This window comes from Crassostrea angulata, chromosome 8 (genome assembly GCF_025612915.1).
Source record: "Crassostrea angulata isolate pt1a10 chromosome 8, ASM2561291v2, whole genome shotgun sequence".
Classification (NCBI taxonomy): Eukaryota; Metazoa; Mollusca; class Bivalvia; order Ostreida; family Ostreidae; genus Magallana; species Magallana angulata.
In genome coordinates this window covers 48,876,277-48,895,346 of record NC_069118.1, presented here as the reverse complement: position 1 = coordinate 48,895,346, position 19,070 = coordinate 48,876,277, and the positions used below count along the sequence as shown (strand labels likewise).

At 31.5% G+C, this 19,070-nt stretch overlaps 1 protein-coding gene across 1 annotated transcript; it reads right to left on the bottom strand.

The window, feature by feature from the left end:
- Positions 1 to 1,800: 1,800 nt before the first annotated feature.
- LOC128158690 (MAP kinase-activated protein kinase 2-like) lies at positions 1,801 to 17,171 on the bottom strand. Its single transcript, XM_052821633.1, has 12 exons — positions 17,098 to 17,171; positions 16,637 to 16,718; positions 15,174 to 15,326; positions 13,452 to 13,591; positions 12,533 to 12,597; positions 10,849 to 10,928; positions 10,258 to 10,384; positions 8,156 to 8,231; positions 6,840 to 6,964; positions 6,261 to 6,346; positions 5,712 to 5,792; positions 1,801 to 5,240 (listed from the first exon to the last, which is right to left on the bottom strand). The coding sequence occupies exons 2-12, from the start codon at positions 16,685 to 16,687 to the stop codon at positions 5,094 to 5,096; spliced, it is 1,131 nt and encodes a 376-aa protein (XP_052677593.1). The 5' UTR covers positions 16,688 to 16,718; positions 17,098 to 17,171; the 3' UTR covers positions 1,801 to 5,093.
- Positions 17,172 to 19,070: the final 1,899 nt, after the last annotated feature.

Genomic DNA, 19,070 nt, shown 5'->3' with positions numbered 1-19,070 from the left:
CATATTTTTAAACGTATGCCTGAATATGGCATACTAAGTACAGTAAAATATCATTAAGCCCTTAATAGAAAAAATTATGTTTAGGTTTGGTTCAAACAGGCATGCATTTATTTTTTAATTGCTTTTTTCAAAAAAGAAAAAAAATAAGCCCCTTTTATTGAGTAGTTCCCCTTATTCAAAATGACCAAAATTGACCAATGCCATGTCAATGCAACAGAATGTAGTTGTGTATGAGAATCTTTTAAAAATTGGGGCTTTATGTTGATTTCTCATTTTTTTTCAAAGGCTTTTGTATATTCCTCATAATTATATGCATGTCAATATTGATTTTTAAGAGAAAAACCTCTTAATTTCACTTTAGTACTATGTGTCTGTCAATCTGACATACAACGTACTCTCTCTTATACTCATCTGTTTCTTAATCATGCGAGTACAGATACAGCAAAATCTCGTAATCTCAAATTCACCAGGAGCCATATTAAAAAAATCAAGATATCTACAATTTTAGTTACACTAAGAGGGCTTGATGGTCATGGCCATGTTTAGGCTATATTTACCTTCTCTAAACAAAAAGCTGTGTATAAAGATATAGGAAAATGTTCACATTGTAAAACTAAAATATTTAGATTTTTTCCTCACTGAATAATAGTTTTAAAAAAAGCTTAAGGCAGACTTGTGGGTAATTTGTTGACCATCAAGCCTCCTCAAAGTTTAAAATGCATGACAAAATAGCAGTTGGGACTTACAATAAACTTTGACATATCATTGGTATATCACTTCTACTCTTTTAATTAGTACTTGTCTGATAGTCAATTTTTAGTGGTAATTTTTGATTTGGTTGCTTTGTAAAGCATCTATTTATTCTACAGGAATTGCACAATTTATTGAAATCAACCTTTTCAATATCTCCATATACATATGTATATGTATTGAAATTTACTTGTGTTTATTTCTCTTATTAAAAATAGTTGATGACATTTTGAATTAAAAATGCTGAACTGTTATCTTGAAATGTCAGAGAGTTCCTAAAACTTTTAAAAAGTTTCATATCTAAACATTTCAAAAGAGAATGATACAAGAACTTTTGTTCATGTGAGTGATGTGGCCCATCGTCTTTTTTTTTCAACTTATGCCAGGCGGAATTGATAACTACTGATAAAATGATGGTAGTGATGAATAATTGAATGTTAGAAAGTTGTCCACAATAAATTAAATATCATAGAGCTGCAAGAAAGATTCTGAAGATTATTAAGTAGGCCAGGATAATTTTTTACTCTTTCCTTGTGCATGTACATGTAATTATCTTGTTTTGTTGTTTTGAAATAAGTGATACTCTGGCTGTCACTTAGATATTTACATAATTATCATATTAGACTTGTCGTAGACGAAATGTTTAAAGTAACACTTACTGGTGTATTTCACCTATTTTTCTGAACTTTCTAAGACTAGTAATGTAAACATGAATTTTTTATTTAAACTATTGAACACATATATGTACATGTATATTATCTGTTGCAGCATGTTACACAAACTTTTCATGATAAAAGAGGAAAAAATTGTTGTTTGTTTTGTTTTTAATTAAGTTTACTGAACAAAGTTTGTTCACCTTCTGTTTTCTGTGTTTTGAGCAAATATATCTAAAGTAGCCATCGGCCAATAAAAAGTGAAGTGTATAATTCTTTATTCCTAAAATGGGAAAAATTTCTTTAAACCATTAGGCATCCACTGCATTTTAGTTCATGTGTATATAGGCCTGTATGAACAATGTGCATATTTCATCCACAGAATAAAAAAATAAAATTTCTGTAAATTATAGGTAATTTTATTTTCGTCTCGGTATTTTTTTTTTCAAAAGAAAGAACTCATAATTTACAGCAATGTAATCAACATTCTCCAACAGATGTGATTCTCTACAAGAAACAAAATTCAAAAAATAACAAAGATGTAACATTGACTTCAAGAAACAAAAAAAATATAATTTCAGGATTACAGAAACAATTTCCTTGTTAATGAATTCTACAAATTGAAGTTTTTACCTGCATCATTGAAAACGAAATGAAAAAAACATGTAATCATTTCACTTGCTAAACAACATGGGCCAACATTTGGACCAGTTGAACAGTTATACATTCATAGTATCAAAGGTTCTGAAATTGATCTTGTATAGGCTGGGTTGTCAGAAAGTGCAGTTGCTTATCATTTGTTTCCAAAAAAAAAATAATTAAAATTCGTTATCTAAATTTATTTCTTTGTATTGCAATAAACACATACACTAAAACACAATGTTTAAATTCTGTTAAGACAGAGTATTCAATGTACACCTTTTTAAACATGGTTGAAAAATTTGGGTTTTCAGTGGATGTTTTTATTGCAATACACATAAATACACACAAGATAACCAATTTTAATCCATTTCATGTTTAAGAACAAATAAACAACTGCACTTTCTGACAACCAAGTCTAGACCTGAAATTGATCTTACTACATTTGTATATTCATAACGCTCATTGCCAGGTATTTTTCCAACAAAAATTTTTTTTTTTTTAAATTTTATATCTCTACATTATAATCATTTGTACACGTCATTTATTTGTGAGTGATATGATAAGTGAAATGAAGTGACTGAAAAAAAGAATGAAAACTGATACATAACATTCAACATCAACAAATGTTTGACAAGGGTACAGAACAAATTTGAATTCATGCAAATAAAAAAAACACAGTTACAAAGTTCTTAATTTATAATTATTGTAGAAATTTCATTCAAACAATAAAAAAATTCTTTGGAAGTTAATTTTAATTTGTGTTGAAAACATTTTTTGGGGCTTGCAACATGTACAGCTGATTGCATGTGATATAAAATCTAGTAAATTCTTTGTTCAGAGCTAGACTTCATTGAGACAAGACAAAAAAAAAAATCTTGTTCATCATGATACAAAACTTCAGCTCTATGTACAAATATTGGTTTGTTAATCAGAACCAGTACTCTTCGATTGAGTGAAATACATGTACATATGTACCTGTTTATATATGATTCACACTGCGCAAAATTGTGATATGTTTACAAAAGAAGCACATAAAATTATCATATCAACTACAAACCGAAAATAAAAAGTTGCTAAACTTTAAAATAAAATCTTAATAGATGGCTACCTGATGTTCTAAACATGTGCATAGTTTAACATACAGGTCTTTTCATATCCATTAATTAACAATTTGTCTAATATTTACATGAAATAAGATACTAAGAACCAGTAATTGTAAAATCTAATTGGAAACAAACTGTTTAAATCTCAATTAACTTTTCTTGGGTTATCATATATAATTTTATTAATAATTTTACACTTTAATGTATAAAGTACTTCACTTTGAAAATATTTTTTTGTTCTCTTCTCCCTTTAAAAAAATTACATAAAATACATGATACTAGTAATTTCAATCAGTATTTTATTTCAGTTTCATTGTATACAGTCTTAATGATAGAGAACAAAATCTAAGATTTAATTTTGCATGAAATTCATGCACATGTACATTTAAATAAATTCCATGGTTTTTAACTCTTTTCCAGTTTTGAAGTAGGGAAGGCACTTGTGAAATTATCAGATAGAAGCACTATTAAACAAAAATCGTCAGTGTTTATATTCAACAAAATATACTTCATATTTGTAACTTGTACACAATACTAAATATCACACAATACAGTGTACACAAAGTTTGAGTTCGGAAATTTTTTTTTTATCGCCATTTACATTTATAAAAGTGGATGACGCTTCATAGGACAAATACATGTATCGGTACATGAAACATTTCTAACAAGTCCCCCCCCCCCCCCCCCCCCCCACCTACATACGTCAACTGTTTAAAATTAAAGAATAAACTTCATAGGGATTGTATTAACCAACTTATAATGAAAATACGAATAATATACAACACAACACAATGGATAAAAAAAAAAAATATACAAAGTGTACATAGAATCCTCGCATGATTTGATGATCAAAAAAGCTACATAAAAAAAATGTCAGAAATGTCGTCAAGAAAAAGTCCACTACACGTCAATTCTTCTCTATAATGTATATTGTATATGAATACATACTCTTCAATACAGAATGCACACTGTTCATTCTATGTTTATCACACATTCACAAAATTAATATGGAAAACTTAACATCGATATGATTCACAAATTGTTATAATAAAAGTATATGCTTATTAAGTAAACTCTTGTTTTTACAGTTTCAATATTATCACTGAGAAAAAAAAAGTTGAAAGCTACAATAATTTAATGTTAATTTCTTTTAATTAATACCAGTTAGATTGACTTTGGAACATGTATGTTGAAAAGTTGTTGGAATTTAATTCCTGTATAAAATTCACAAAATATACATGTATAAACCAACATTGTTTCTCCTAAACAGAAGCGGGGAAGATAGAGGGAAAATGTTTATAACATTCATTAGAACTGAGTTCAGTAAAACTTAATGATCAATGGCTGACACTAAGAAATATAACACACATATACATGGTACTTCATGTCTCAGGCTGTTAAAGCCTGCTGCAAAAATAAAATTTCATAAAAATCAAGAAAGTTGCTATTGGACAAAAAAATAAAACTTGTCTATAAACATTGATAAATACATGCACATTTAATTGATATCAGAGAAGACTAAAATCTTTTTGTTTCTCCTGTTGATTGTTCTTAGGTACCGGTTCACAAAATGAGCATAAGAAAACAGAAAATTTGTAACTTTTACCTGATATTCAATACTCTGATAAAAAATTCTTCTGTGCAAAAGTTTTAAATGCAAGATGTTTAATGCAACAAACCCTGCTGTTAGATTTATTGAAAGAGTAGAACGATCAAGAAAGGTGGCAGGAAAAAAATCCAAATGAATGTCGCACAAAAATCAACCGGTAAAAAATAAATAGCCACCAGAACTTGGGCCAAATTGTGAAATGCATCGGTATAAACAACATTGAGTAAAACACATGTATAGAGGGTATGAATGGAATGTCTCCTGGATCTATTTATAGTCACATGATTCAACTTGATTATTAACCAGTCAGATGAGTTGATTTGATTTGCTGCTGATCTATGATTTGAATTCCATGGGCTGGTCCCCTTCCTGTTTTTGCTGCCTGCGTTTTTTCAGTATTGGGTTATCCGAGTCCTCTAGATTCTTGATTTGACACTGTTCGTAGTCCACTCGCATGGTCGCCAGTGCGTTTGTCATTTCCTCCTAAACAACAAGTATATAAAGAGTCAAACTATGAACTTCTTTTCAGACTTCACTTTGGGGTTTAACTTTTACACAAATTTATGTTATTTAATCATTTATGACTATTAAATAAGAAATCAGAGTTAATTCTTTTCCACTTTTTAAAATAAGTTCTGTTTTTGAATGGATTCCACATTATAGAATTCATCTTAACAACACCTCCACATAGATTTTTTAATTTCTTTGAATTCATCCAAACAACTCTAATTATATTTTATTTCCTTGGAGTGATCAAATTCATAGAGTTATGTTTGTCATACAAAACAATACTTCACAAGGATAGGATAATTCCCACAGGATAAAGTATTTGACAATGTACATCTAGCATTTGACTTGAAATCAAAAGAACAGGTAGACATACAAATGAAAGTCTTTTACAAAGAGGTAAGAGTAGGATAAGACAGCAGACATTAATGCAGCCAAAATAATTACCTGGACATCAAGCCACATGTCTTTATCTTCTTGTAAAATTTTTGCAGAAAACAGAGGTGTCGCGGGAACGATTGTGTTGTCCTGTAAAATCAAATGATTCGAGATTAAAACAACTAATACACATGTCCTGTAAAAACATAATGTTTCATGTACATGTACATAAACAATTATCTGAAATTAAGAATACACATTTCCTGTAAAAATAAAATGATTCGTATAAACAACTATCTGAAATTATGCACACATGTTCATGTAGATGCAATATACATGTATATTCAATACATACGATATTATATGTATTTCTATTCACTACCTTAGATTGTTGTTCACAGTATTTGACAATTTATTCAGAATCGAAAACATTCATTAAAAATAATGTCATATCATGGAAATGATTATGTTGTCCTTTAGGAAAGAAAATTATCATTGTTTCATTTAAACAACTTTTTGTATTAAAGTAACTAAACATAAGATAAACTTTAAATATCAAAAATGCAGAAAGCTTGGTAAATAAGCTCATATTATTTAAAAGTAAAACAAATGACTTACCGCAACCCATTTGTTTCTCATTACATCTTCTATAGACAACCTTTCCTCTGGCACAGTTTTAAGTAGTCCTCTAATTAAATCTTTTGCTGTAAAAAATATCAAAATTATAAAAAAAATCAGACTGAATTTATTTTCATTTTCAAACATTTTAGCAATCTGCAATATTGTTTTGTTTTTTTTTTCACTCACAGAGACTACAGAAAATTTAACTAAAAGAAAATCCAAGCATTTTTCCCTTTCCCTTAAAACGAACCCATGATGGCATCATTTGATAAAGCATAAAAAATAAACTTGGGAAGTTTAATTTTCTCAGGCCAAACATATGGCAATCAGATTTGCTGATGGCTATTGTATGAGTTTTTACCTTTATTTTGTCAATATATTGTAATTGTATGACTATCATTCGTTAAATGAGGTAAAAAATGCACAAGTTATCCCCCCTTTTCAAAAATTAGTCCAGTCATTTGTACAGTGTGGCAATGCTCAAGAAACTGAATTTCCTGAACTGACACTGTCCTTCCAAATCCAAATCTATTTCAACTGTACTATTGAGTCAAAGTGCAAGCTAGAGAACTTTACCATCTTTTGATACTTTGCTCCACTCTGGATTGGGGAACTCGTATTGTCCATTCCTAATTCGTTTCTTCATTCCCGGTGAAATAGCTGCCCCGTGATTACTATAGAATGGTGGGTATCCACATAACCTGCCATGAAAATTAAATACTCAGTCAAACATACACTTTTGTTGAAATGGATTAAAAATCAATGTTCCGGTAAGTACCACTTACTGTATACAGGGTTATTTTTGCCTCATGTTATTTTCATTCTTCTTCACTTACAAACGATTTTGCCCCGTCTTTAATTCGCCCAGATAAAGGTGTGTTTAAAGAGAGATAATTTAAGATATTGGAATTCACCCAGTCTGAAATGCGCCTGCTGACAGCGAAGGCGAAAGAAGCAAAAATAAAACGGGGGTGAATATTCCTCTGTATACAGTATTAACTTGAGTGTAGCAATTTTGAAATTTCTCAGTTGAAGGAATAAAAAAGAACTGCATGCTAACTGTTTGAACAAAGATAGTTGATTTTGTATTGTATTTACACTTTGCTGCGTATTCTATTTAGCATTTTTGATGGGAGGCAGTGTCAACTAAATCAAGTGCATCACTAAAGGTCATGCACATAATTAACATGTGTATTTAAATAGATACATTTAGACATATGCTATTCAAATCTCTACTAGCTTGCAGGAAAATCAATTTCCCCCAAATATTGTATGCTATTTATACAACACAAAACTTTTCCACTGAGATACATGTACTTTAAACAGGGTAACAAAAAAAGATTTTATGGGAACATTTATCATCTGATCTAAAGAAAGAAACAAATTGTCTGATAAGAATATTAGTACATGTGCTGCAATTATATATTGGTATATGATATAATAAACTTTAAATACTTTCATGTTAAACACAAAACTCTGATCGGTTTAGATGCAGTTTATAATCTATTCTATTACCTTCAGAATTAGCAACACACTTGGCAACGGGTAACACAATGAATTATTACATGTGCATAACTTATGTGTGTATGGTTCGCTGTACAATTCACATCATTCTTAAAGAAGTTAGTTACATGTTTGAAATAATGTGAATAATAAGTAGAAATAAAAGCAGTAAAGTGTTTTCTTTAAAATTAAGACATCCAGCTAGAAGTTTAATAATAAAATAAATAATGCCTGTTGGGCAGGGTAACAGTTAAAATTGATGCCCCTCAAAAACCATTGTCAATCTCCACTTTGCAAATGTTGACAATGGTTTTCTCGGGGGTGTCAATTTCAACTGTTACCCTCGCAAACAGGCACTATTTATATAATGATATGGCTGCTGTACTTACAATATATACATTATAACACCTAGCGACCACATATCACAGGATCTGTCGTACTTCTCTGGACCCAGAACCTCAGGTGCTGAAATTAATAAACATCAAGAATATAAACAGCATCATTATAACACAATTTGTTCACAATTATGTTGTGTCACATAGTAAAAGTAAGGTTTGGTGAAAAACAAAATTTTATTAAAAAACAAAACAAAACAAAGTTTTAGAAGCAGTGCTAAATGCCAAAACTAGGATTTTTAAAGTCAAGGTCATAGAGAGGGTCAAGGTCATAAAATTTGAGCTAAATGCAAATTGGGATGAAATGACAGTAGGACTGAGAGGAAGAATAAGAAACTTGAAGCGCTGTTAATGAATGGTATAACAAGTGAAAAGCTGTCAATGTGAACTGTATCCATAATCCATGTCAACCCTGAATTGATAAACACTACCTACTGTATCCAGTGAAATGGAGTACCCTATATGCAATATTTTGCCAAAAAATGACTAAGTTCAAAAGCTGGTATTTTTTTCATAAATTATCAGAAATCAAAATCCTAGCAATATGCACACCTCTGATATATGTACAATTGATCTTCAAAAAAAACAACTTCGTATCTTGAAAACTGTAGGAGTTATCCATAAAATGAGGGTACCCTATATGCAATATTTAGCCAAAATATGACAAAGTTCAAAAGCTGGTATTTTTTTCATAAATTATTAGAAATCAAAATCCTAGCAATATGCACACCTCTGATATATGTACAATTGATCTGCAAAAGAACAACTTCCTATCTTCAGAACTGTAGGAGGATTATCCGTTCAATGAGGGAATACCCTTTTGGCAGCCGCCCGCTCGCCGGCCCGCCATTTTCACCATTTTAAATTACCAGATTTTTTCCGTTGGAAAACCCGATTAAAAATAAATTTGATTTTTACTGGGTGTATAGCGTATAGGTTTTTACTTAGAAATATAATCTGCATAGTCATTCAGGACGTTGTAATGAATCTGCCAAACATCATAACCAAGTAAGTTTCTATCAATCTTATCCACAACCATGTAATTCTTTTCAATTAAAAATTTCAATGAACTATGAGGTAATCATATTACTATAGAACTGCACCTTTACACTAATTCAACAATGAACAGAAAACAGAAAGTATAAAATAAAACAATATTAGTACATGTACAAATATTAACACTAAAGAAACACATTTCTTCCTTGCAGCAGTAATACTCTATTGCAATTCCTTATATTTGATACATGACATAATATTAAATTTATTGAAAAATATTTTTTGAACTGCATGCACATAAACTTTCCATCTCATCTTTATTGGGATTTAGCATGTGACATTCCATTACCTAAGTTCAATTATTCTAAAATGCTTCCTCATTTCACTTGACCAAAGTCCACTTTTTAAAAATAAAACCTGGAAATGCCTGCCATAGTAACTTTATTCATTTTTCCTAAGTCTATCCCCAACTAAACAGGGCTATCAATAATTTTGAATTGAAGAGGTAAATTAGTCAATTGAAAAGGCTTTTTTAGAATTATTATCATTTGTTAATTTTGTCAATTATGATATTTAATGCAGCCAACAGATCCCTTTCATTGTAATTGCAGTACTGCTCTTTTGCAAAAACTCATTTTTAAAATTGATAACCTTTGGCAAAGATTGAGTGGGTAGATACTTGAGAGGACTGGATATTCGTCACCATTTTTTGACCACATAATATATCTCCTTAAATAGAAGACCTCTGTATGGAGATATAAGAAAGCAACCAAATTTTACAGTTACAAATATGAAATTCGCTTCATTAAATAATAGTATATCACTAAACATTGACAAATAATTCTTTTTTTAAATTACAGGTAAATCTGATGGTAATTTGTTGACCTTCAAGCCATCAGATTAAACAATTGCTGTATTTCTTAACATCAAAATTCACCAATTTGCCCAACTAAACAGCAGAATCACATTTACTGTGGAAAGGGTATATTCTGATCCCCTGCTCCCCCCCCCCCCCCCCCCTGTGGAAAGCTGTGCCCTGTATTCTAGCCCACTGCTAATTTCATAAGGATGTAGTTCTGGTTAATCAATCAATGACTTACCCACATAGTATGGGGTATAACAGGGCGTCTGTAGACTTTTTATCGTGTGGATCTCTTTGGCGAACCCAAAGTCTGTCAGTTTCAGGACCCCATCTGGGCCTTTCTTTGTATACAGAAGATTCTCCGGCTAAAAAAAAGGACACAAGAATGTGAAGAAAAAAGTTGTCGCTATAAATCACAAGAATGTGAAGAAAAAAGTTGTCGCTATAAATCAATATATGCAGTATTATTTTTTTTTAACATTGTGTAGTTTCAAATACATGCACATACATACAAATATATATGTCACTTTGGACTATAAAAAATCAAATGTACATTTTATCTCTCAGAGTGGTTTCCACTTGATAAAGCACTCTCAGTTAAACTTAAAACTTAATTAATCAAAAGTGTTTTGAAAATTTGCATGACTTTACATGAAATCTTTCATTTACACCAACTTAAAACAAATGCATGATCTGCTATACATAACTAACTTATATATCAGAAAATAATGCCATACTACATTTCCTTTAATCAATACTTTTAATCTAATTTTTTCCCTGAGTTTCAGTTCTTTAATTATAACAATAGAACCGATTTCCTACACTGTACCTTCAAGTCTCTGTGGGCTATGTTGACAGAGTGAAGATAGTGGATGGCTTTGGCAATATCTGTGATTACTGATGCTGCCTCTACAAAACAGAAACACTGGACTGAATCAGGATTCTACAGCGTGGTGTTATCAATATTCATTGACTACCTATTTTCAGGGGTTGAAATATATGGTAGCCTGATGCCCGGGGCTAGTCAGTTTAAAACTCGGGCATGCTCATTTTTACCAACTGATAGTCCATCAGGCTAGCAAATCAGAACTCAGAACTGTATTATGATATGAAAAAAGTTTGAACATAAAATGTGTTCTCTGAGAAGAATTCATTTCAAAATGAAATAAACAGCAGTAATTGTGTTATACATGTATTTTTATTTTGCATCTTAAAATGGTTGGGCTAGCTGATTTGAACTTTGGGCTAGTAATTTTTTACTGACTAGTAGCCCCTGGGCTAGTGAGTTTTCCTGGAATATTTCAACCCCTGATTTTTGTGGATTTTAATATTGAGTTGATCCATAAACATGATTAAATTGAAAATAAAATTAAAGAAATTGTTTTTGAGTTCACAGTGATTGCATGTACATATATGTAACTATACTGTTGGTTTTTTCCTAGTTCAGTGTTCAAAATGGTTATATATGGTACTTCCAATCGCAATAAAGAGATGAAAACCCTCTACATTTATGAGAATCAAGGCTACAAAAATCAGGAAATACAAACTTTGACATATGTCTGTCCTCCTCTGTATGTTAAAGGTATTACCTGCTTATTAATTCATTGATGGCCTAATATAGTCATATCTTTACTATATATTAGAAGGAAATAAGTGTATGAAAGAATCAATTAGCACATATATACCATATTAAATAAAGAAGTTAAATAAGACTGTCAATAGGTATTTCACAGTTAGAAATTAAATATGGATATCCTGATAGGCAGTGACTGTACAAACCCATCTTTTGATATAACCTGCTTTTCTTTAGTGCAACTTGATAGATTATTACGTCAAGTATAATTATACCAGTATATAGATTTTTTTTAAAATATTAAACATATATCAAACGATTCTGTCTGTTGATCTTTTTGCATTAAACTGTATTACACAATTACAGTAAAGCACTTAATTTGTATGAAGGGGAACAAACTAGACATCACTGAGATGGGGACCGTCTCAAAGGGTCCCGCTTTGATAAAGAACAAAAGGATGAAAAGAACCGAGAGAACTTTGATGAACTTTAATCTCCGACTTTGAAACTTTGAACATCCTGTTTCCAACAAGCACTCTGTGTGTGTAGTATGAGATAGAGCCAAGAGACAAAAACATCTCAACAAGAATTTTACACAGCGAAATGTCTGCCATGATCTTGATATTTGACACGGACACAATGTTTAATAACACTTAAATAAATTAAGAAAAATTTACGAATACAAATATTGCATAATTTATAAAAACGTCTTTAGAATTAGTTAATTATCATTTTATTGCCTTTGGGATTAATTTACACGATTGTGAACTCATAATACAGGACGACTTTAACTTCTCTTTCAGAGGAAATTCTGGCGAAGTTATCGATCAAAATCGACTATTTCTCCCAAGTCGCCCCCTAGGTTGGTCCTTGGTATACAGTAAAATTTATATCTCCTGATGACAAAGGCCTGCAAGTGATCAGAACAGCTAGTACATACCTCTTTCTGTGAACGCAGAATCTGCTCGCTCTTGAATTCTGTTGAACAGCTCACCCCCTTCCATGCTGAAAAATTTAAGCAATGGCTTCTGATAATTCAATCTCTGAGGTGGACAGAACACACTATATCATATTCATCCAATTAACATTTATCACTCCAGACCTATTATCAAACTCCCTTTAAGGCCTTTAGAACCTTTTCTAAAAATCAACAATTACCTAATGTAAAATTATATTAATAAACTTCTTCAAAAGCCTTAAAGAGTATTCATATCATTTAAATACATATACATCAGTTTGCATTCAGTAATTACACTCTTACTTTGAATTCAGAAAAACCATACATGTTTTTCATTATTATAAACATATCTTCCTCATATTTCAAATAAATTTATATAAATACAAACTAATTACTCGATCTATATTGTAGCACATATATTCTGGCTAGTATTAACCAATTATGAAATTGATTACTTTGAATAACAGTGGAGCGGATCTAACGATAGCCATTAGTATAAAACGACACTGAATAGCAATCAGTGAGCATTAACACTTCAATGGATGAATGTGCAAGTTTAACTGGATCACTTCAATTTCACATTCTTTATGAAATTAATTTGTTCTTGAAATAATAGAACCATTTCAACAAGACCTTGGACTTTCAGTAGGATGTAACAATCTATTTCTTGCGTCAAAACAAGTTAAAATGACGCTGGTTTCAAGTGAAATATACACCGATTGCGTACTATTTGCTTAAAAGCCAGACAAATCATGTTGATTTCAAAGAGCCATGCCTGAGAGGCCTACAATGAAATAGACAGGCCTACGTCACATTGCCGTTTGACTCAACTACCCAAAGTCCAAGCTCTTGTTAAAATGGTTCTAAATGAATAAAGTCACAGCTCACAAAAAGAACTGACCATTCCATTACAACCAGGAGACACTTTTGACCGCTGTAGACGTTCTCGTACACATCCAATATGGCGACGATGTGTCGACATCCTGACGCTCTCCAGTGTAGATCAACCTCTCGCCGTGCTTTGGGGATGTCCCTCAAAACCTGTAATAGTTGTTTCATTGAATAATTTATTAGGATGATTTTTACAAAGTGACACATCAATAAATCTGGTTCCCAAAGTTCTTAAGACAAATTCAATGATTCTGCAATTTTAATGTGACCGATGTATGTCAAGTAGTGCTACATTTGGCATTTTACAGACTTACTCAAGTGTCTATGCTCTTTTAATTTCTTCACATTTGTTTTTAAGTTTCCAAGTAAAAATGTTTCTGAATTAGAAATCTAAATTAATTTGCTATTTATCAAAGTAAACATTAAGACATTAAGTCTATGCAATTTAAACCAATGACTGTGTCAAAATCACTAAAGACAAACAAACTAATGATATCTCAAATAAGAGAGGCAAGGTGTCTCGGATGGAATTCTGAAGAGCTTTCCTGAATACCGGTACATTTTTTGTCAGTGCTGTTGTAGGTATAATATTTACAAACAGGCTTTATCAAATACTCATGGTAAATCGGCGGGAATGTGGTAATTGGGAACCAGAATCAAAAACATACATGTATCACATTACAAATGTAGGGCCCCATCACTTCGAAGGGTAAAAATAAATATGTTACTAGCCCAGTGACCTCCTTTTTTTCATCACCAAAAAAGTAGGGAATATACCATGTATACAGTCAATTATAAACTTTTAATTTGTGCAGACAGATGAGATATAGCACTATATGAAACAATGTCAAACATTATGTGCCCTAGATGATCAAAACTTGAAAAAGGACTTCCCTATTTTTCACTATATAATATTCCTTTTTTTATAAACATGCTTTCAAGATATATATACTTCAAAGTTTAAATAAAGACCCTTCCTTGTTTCTCAGCAATTTATAGATTTGAGATGTGACCGAAAAAAATATAAATCACATACTTTCTTTCTCGACTATGAACTTCTTCGTCACAAACTTACATGTATGTTATAAATCATTATCATGGTAAAATTGCACACTGCAATGATTCTTTTTAACACTGAAGTACACATGATATAAGATCTACATGACTACATCTTATATAAGAGAGTGTAACACACAAATGACAACAATGTATGACATGACTCTAATTCCTTGAACTATATTTGGATATGAAGTTGCTAGTTGTGATGTCTTGACATATCTGAATCTAATTCATGAAACAAATCATTTTAGTAAACCCAATAATCAAATAAATTGGGAAAAAAATAATCAGAAGAAGAGAGCATGAATAGTTTTGTTTTCAAATTCCAAAGCTGAAATCAATTATCATGATGCAATTATTTATGATTATGATAAAAAAAATATAATGATCATATTCACATTGAAAGAAATGTCAACTTTTTTAAATTACCGGGAGTGAACAGGATGTCACTCCCGTACTAAATATTCGTTGTAAAATTAACAAAAATATTAACCCAGAGATGGTACAAAGTGATTGAGGAAGGGTAAAATTATTGTCATATTTGACGAATTGTTCCAAATACAGTAAAAAAATAATAAGATCACCTTTTTCAAAAAAGGAACATTTCTAGTAAGGAAAAAGCGTGATAAAATAAAACCCAAACAATTCAGATATATCCCTTATCGATGTTTACCTTCAGAGCACATTTCCTATTGGTCGTCTTGCTGAAACATTCCACAACTTTCCCATTGATACCCAAACCCAATACACTCCCCGTAATGCGATAATCATCACTAATCGGGTTCTTCTTCGGCTGGAGGTTTCGGGTCTGAAAATCTCCCATCATCTTCGAAAAATGAGAATCAATTGTGACAAAACTTGTGTGACCCACGTACAAACTGGGATAATCTTGAAGACAGCGAAGTGTAAACTACTTTTGCTCTGTCTGTGTGTCGCTTTAGCAATAATCGGAAGTGACGGAAAAATTTATAAATAGATATTATTGTCATGAAATCCTGAACCGTAAAAGAAGGCACAAAGATTTCCGGCAATTGAATTATCAAGTCATCATTACCAGGGACGTATATACGTGTACTTAGTATATCTACGCCCCTGTCATTACTGAATACACAATACAGTATGATTTCGTAGCAGCGGTGGGAAGGGGTGGTATAGATGGACTCGCATCAAAATATATTTTTTTAATTTGTAACGTGTTACATGTATTCATGTATAGCCTATAGAGAATATATCGAATGTTGAAGAATTGTCCTCTCCCGTTTTAATTTCAGGGAGCATTACTTTAATAAATCCGACAAAGTAACATTCAATAGAAGTTTTAGGTACTTTGCTATCAGGATTTATCTTATCATTTTTATTTGCTTGTCAAGATTTAGGTAAGAGTCCCCCCCCCCCCCCAAACTTTCAAAATGAGGGTACATGTATAATTGCCTGTGTTTTTGGCAGTGGCATTTAGAAAAACATTGTTGAGTAGCAGAGAGAGAGAGAGAGAGAGAGAGAGAGAGAGAGAGAGAGAGAGAGATTTAATCAAATTTTGATTTTAATATTTAATTCCTCGTTGGATAAAATTAAGATTAAGTAACGTTATAAGAAAAATAAATATTATTATATTTTCAGCATATACTAGTATTATAAAAGTAATTTTAATTTACATTACATGCAGATTATCTTGTATGTTGTTCAAAACCGTTAAACACGTAATGTACAACCGAATTAATCATTTTTTCTGTGTTGATTGATCTTTTTAAAATCAAGTTGCATGCATATTCACGAGGTAAAGGGTGTCCTGAAAAGAATCGCGGACCTATGTATCCATAAAATACAAGTAAGTAATTAACTTCATAAACCTACCCATGTCCCCTGTCTGTCTGTCTGTCTGTCTGTCTCTCTCTCTCTCTCTCTCTCTCTCTCTCTCTCTCTCTCTCTCTCTCTCTCTCTCTCTCTCTCTCTCTCTCTCTCTCTCTCTCTCTCTCTCAGACCACCGTATCCTCTTAACAAAGCTTTAGCACATTTATCTTATATTGAAAAAAAAAAAAAATTATCCATTTATATCTTCCAAGATGTCCAAATATCTCTCTCTCTCTCTCTCTCTCTCTCTCTCTCTCTCTCTCTCTCTCTCTCTGTGCACAATCTTACCATAGGTCTCCGGGGCTTCTGATGTCCATGCTTATCCACATTTCTCTGCATCTTGAGAGTGGTGTCACTAATTCTTTAATAACTTGAAAAAAAGTTCAGTTCTTATATCACAAATTACAGAATATGAAATAATGCTCTCGATCAACAATGCCCAGATGCCGGTTCCACCGGAAGGTGATTCAGAATATATAACGTTAGATTTATTATTCAAATTTCTGTTTCATAAAACACATCATATATCACATCAATCATTTTTTGTATCATATCGGGGTCGTGCTAGGGGCAATTTTAAACTGAACTAGAAACCAGATTAATTCATACGTGACTGATTGACCATGCAGGCAAGCTATGCATATCGATCCTTAATCTTAAACTTTTCAATTTTTTTTTTACACCTGTATTTATAAAATACACAGTTTATATATTCAATGATTTTTTTTATGAACTTGTGAAATACTTACCCAAACACATACAAAATTCCTCTCATAAACAAAAGTATTTCACACCTAATTGAAAGAAAACACGTATTTTTAAAACATCTATAAAAAACACACGTATATCAGATACACGTACAATTTAAAACTCCCCATTAAAAACACATTTATATAGAGCCAGGCAGGAAAAGTATACGATGTGTGGGATTTCGAACATCAACTGGTTACAGAGATATGCAAGATGTTGGTGGGTATATTTAGAATGACTTGCGGGCACCTGCATGCATCACACGTTCTGGAGTTTCTAAGGAATGCACGTACATGTTTAATGTCAAGGAAATCGTAGAGATAGAACATTTGTTAGACTGGGCATTGAAAAAAATGCCCATCAAAGTCCTATAACATTTATGAATGTACGTATAAATTACAAAGAACAGCGGGGTGGGATGGGCGTTCATGCCTTTTTTCTCTGATTTAAATAAAATGCCACCATTATATAGTTCACCTTTGGTATGCAGTTATAATTTATTCAATTTCAAATCTATTTTCATATTCCATGAACTTAATTACTGATTTTTACCTCCTTTTTTTTGGGGGGGGGGGGTTAAATAGAGGCTAAAAAGAAATATGAGCTGCAATTTTCATGTCGAAAATTTATGCTCGAAATGTAATTTGCTGCTAAATTATGGTTTGTAAACTTCTGTTGGTGATTATATAAGAACCATGATTAATATGACAGGTTTGTTGTCCTGTACAAAAATTATTTTTCTATATTTATTTGTTATGTTGTTAATTTTGAATTCGCGTTACAACATGACGTAATACTTAGCAAATTCTTGCAGCAATATAGAATTATAATACAGAAATCAGCTCATAATCTTTTAGAATGTTATTTTTGTCCGGTATACAATAGTGATAACAAAAGTACCTCAAAAAAACAAACATTAAATATATATAGAGGGTCTGATTTAAAAAAAAATTAAAAAATGTTTGTGTTAGGCAACTTGTGCAATGAGTGTATAAACACGATTAAAAATATGTCATAAAAGATTAAAAGAGAGTAAAGTCCCAGAGGGTTCTATATTGGGGGGTGGGGATGGAAAGGGGGTCGGTGCTGTCCTCAGGTACCTGTGATATAATAGTGATAACATTTGGAGGAGTGCCCGGTTTGGTGCAATGCCATAAGAAATATTTGCACATTTTACAAAACAATGCATGAATGGATTTGTTTATTTCAACCCTCATATTTTTCAAGAACTCGTTAAAAACCGTTTTAAATGCATTTTATAATAAACATAAATTTTAAAGAAAAACATAAAATTATCCTTTGTAATTTTTTTTCAAAGTTATTAAATGTATTATCTTTGCATTGCTTTGTGAGTTCTGTCAAAAAAGGACAATGAAAATGAATAAGAATTGCAAATATTTTTATTGGTTCACTTCTATATTTGGTGCATCATGTGGTTATATATACGATATGCAATGTATCTGGTATGTTATTAATGTACGGAGGCAAGTTTCCATTGGTAGAAAAGACTAATACAAAAAGCAAGCAATTCACGCTTGGAAATGTCGATAATTTGACTTAAATGAACTTCGATTCTTTATGTTCATACGTACATGTATGTTGATTATTATTTACATACATAGCTATATATATATATAGCTTGTATTTGTTTTGTGCTCAGTCGATCGTATACAAATAATTTTGTTTTGAATCAATTAATGTCATCACATATACGATATAAACCTTTTCGCAATAGGAAGTATTTGATTATATACATGATGTTTTTGGAAAATGGACGTTTAGGAAAATTAAATAACAGGAAAAACATTCAGATACAAGTCTATATTTACAGGCACGAAGCATCGTTTTTGAAAGTGGGGGGGGGGGGGGCAGACTCATCCAAAAAATCTTGACAAGCAAATATAAAAAAAAAAAAAAAAAAAAAAATGTTATGTTTCCAAAATCTTTAAAATCCTAATCCGGGGGGGGGGGG